This window comes from Cebus imitator, unplaced genomic scaffold (genome assembly GCF_001604975.1).
Source record: "Cebus imitator isolate Cc_AM_T3 unplaced genomic scaffold, Cebus_imitator-1.0 Scaffold527, whole genome shotgun sequence".
Taxonomy (NCBI): domain Eukaryota; kingdom Metazoa; phylum Chordata; class Mammalia; order Primates; family Cebidae; genus Cebus; species Cebus imitator.
Window position 1 is genome coordinate 1,053,928 of NW_016107842.1, and position 2,582 is coordinate 1,056,509.

The 2,582-nt window shown below is 39.8% G+C and overlaps 1 protein-coding gene across 1 annotated transcript in view; it reads right to left on the bottom strand.

Annotated features, from left to right (window-relative positions):
• The window catches only part of KLHL15 (kelch like family member 15), a 46,369-nt gene that overhangs the window by 22,598 nt on the left and 21,189 nt on the right, over positions 1 to 2,582 (bottom strand). Inside the window, exon 3 of the mRNA XM_017514581.2 lies at positions 682 to 1,393. Within this exon, the coding sequence (XP_017370070.1) occupies positions 682 to 1,386 (705 nt within the window). The 5' untranslated portion in view covers positions 1,387 to 1,393. The remainder of the gene's footprint in view (positions 1 to 681; positions 1,394 to 2,582) is intronic.

Sequence of the window (2,582 nt, forward strand, 5' to 3'; positions counted from 1 at the left end):
AAAAGGGCAAGGCTGTTTCAGAGAAAGACTATCTTTAAGAGAATTATTTACATGGTAAAATGTGCCCAGGGATGGTTGATCAATGTAGATATAGGATTTATAGTCTACTTGTTTAGAAATGAAAAAATGATGTTTTTAGACATATAACATGTTTTCATTGTCAAATTTAGTTAGTATTCACAGTAAAATGGGGAAAACCAGAAGGGAAGAGTAGGGAAGAAAATCACCATTAGGGCTTATTGATTTCCAAGAGCTATTTTGTGTGTCCTTACTATATTTTAGAGGAATAGGAAACTCAATGTATATCATACAGAACTCTTCTCAATGCCAATTTCTACATGTATTACTTGAATTTATTTTTAAAAAGGGAGCTGGCCTGACCCAGTTCAGATTCAATTTGTGAAATGAAAAGCTACAGCAAACATGTAATACTTTGCATCAAACAATTATGCTTCAATTTTAAAAGTACTTTTAAAATAAAACTATTCTACTACCTACCTGGTTTATCTTTCACCCACAAAATGTATTTTACAAAACCTAATGCACAACAAAGCAGGCTTCTTACACATATTCTTATAAGTTATTCATTCTTGGCTCCTAAGTGTGTGAACCTTATCTATAAAGACACACTCTGCCTTAACTAAATGATGAGTACCATCTATTGCTTTCAAACATACTAACCTTCTCAAAAACGCTGGATGGGGTCATCAAGCAAAATCGGATATTCTGAATGATGGTATCAGTGTGTCTCCAGCGTCTTCTATCATGCCGCAGCCAAGACTGCACAGCCTCATACAGCTCTATCTCTGGGAACCTGCTTAGATGATCATTATCCAAATAAGACATGAGCTTCTCAAAACTCAGATAGGACAGAAAGTCAGGCCTAGACATGAGTGGAACAAAGTTGTCTAGTAGAAAAGCGTCCAACTTCTCCCTGACTCCCTCAATGTTTACACCAAAATCATCTAAGAGTCTCATAATTTCTGCACAATTTTCTAGGCAGATCTTTGCTAAGAGAAAAGAGCAGCAGAACTTCACCACTTCTATAAGTTGAACATACATGGCAGCCTGAAGAATTTCATGAACAGTATTCATACTCAGTTCTATAGTTCCGTAGTACATAAATTGCAGGACGTGGCTGAAACCGGTAGCAGTTAGACCTTTCAAATGAATTTTGTCTTGATCTCGTTCCCTCATGTCTGCAGTAAACATAATTCTGAAGTAGTCACTCTGGGTGGCCAAGAGTGCTTTATGGGCCTGGAACTGATGATCTTCAATAACCAGAGTGACATCAAGAAGCAATCCCTCCTCATACAGTGCTCTGAACCCAGCAGAGACACTGGTATCATGGATGGAGGAACAGAATCCTTCCACGTCCCCTGCCATGAATCACCTGGAAAAAAAGTAATCAAAGACAACAATGTTAATCACTTCCATACATTCAGAAGACATTATTAACTTATCGAGTTTTAACAATTTTTATTATTATCTCAATTCCACTGCCTAAGTCCAAATGTACAAGTCCTTTGGGAGAAGACAACCTAAAAGTTTGCAGACTAATGTCTTTGGCTTCCTTACCTAAGAAAAATAATCTATTAAAAATATATCAGCAGTTCATGTCTATAGCTCCAGCACTTTGGGAGGCCGAGGCAGGAGCATCACTTGAGCTTAGGGGTTGGAGACCAGCCTGGACAAGATGGCAAACCCTGTTTCTACAAAATAATTTTTAAAAGTAGCTGGGCAGGGTGGCATATTGCCAGTAGCCCCAGCTACTTGGGAGGCTGAAGTGGGAGAATCCCTTGAGCCCACGAGTTTGAGGCTACAGTGAGCTATGATAGCACCACTGCACTCAAGCCTGGGCAACAGAGCAAGACCCTATCTCTCATATATATATATGTATATATATATATATATAAGTATGTATATCAGCCAGACGCAGTGGCTCACATCTGTAATCCCAGAACTCTGGGAGGCAGAGGCAGGTGGATCACCTGAGGTCAGGAGTTCAAGACCAGCCTGACCAATATGGTGAAACCCCATCTCTACCAAAAATACAAAAATTAGCCAGTGGTGGTGGCAAGTGCCTGTAGTCCCAGCTACTCAGGAGGCTGAGACAGGAGAATCACTTGAACCAGGGAGGAGAGGTTGCAGTGAGTCGAGATCACACCACTGAATTCAGGCCTGGGAGACAGAGCGAGACTCCATCTCAAAAATATGTGTGTGTGTGTTTGTGTGTGTGTGTACACATACATGTGTCAATGGTAAATTGTTATCTTACAAACAATATATGCCTATTCCACTAATTTCAAACTGTTCATCAAATATACTTTAAATGTGTTCCAAAATTAGCAACATAAAAAGGATTTCACAGTCAAATATTAAATTATGAAAAAAGGGACAAAAATGGAACTAAAAAGTATACTTGAAAACCCCTAAGCCGGGCACAGTGGCTCAAGCCTGTAATCCCAGCACTTTGGGAGGCTGAAGCAGGTGGATCACGAGGTCAAGAGATCGAGACCATCCTGGTCAACATGGTGAAACCCCGTCTCTACTAAAAATACAAAACATTAGCTGGGCATGGT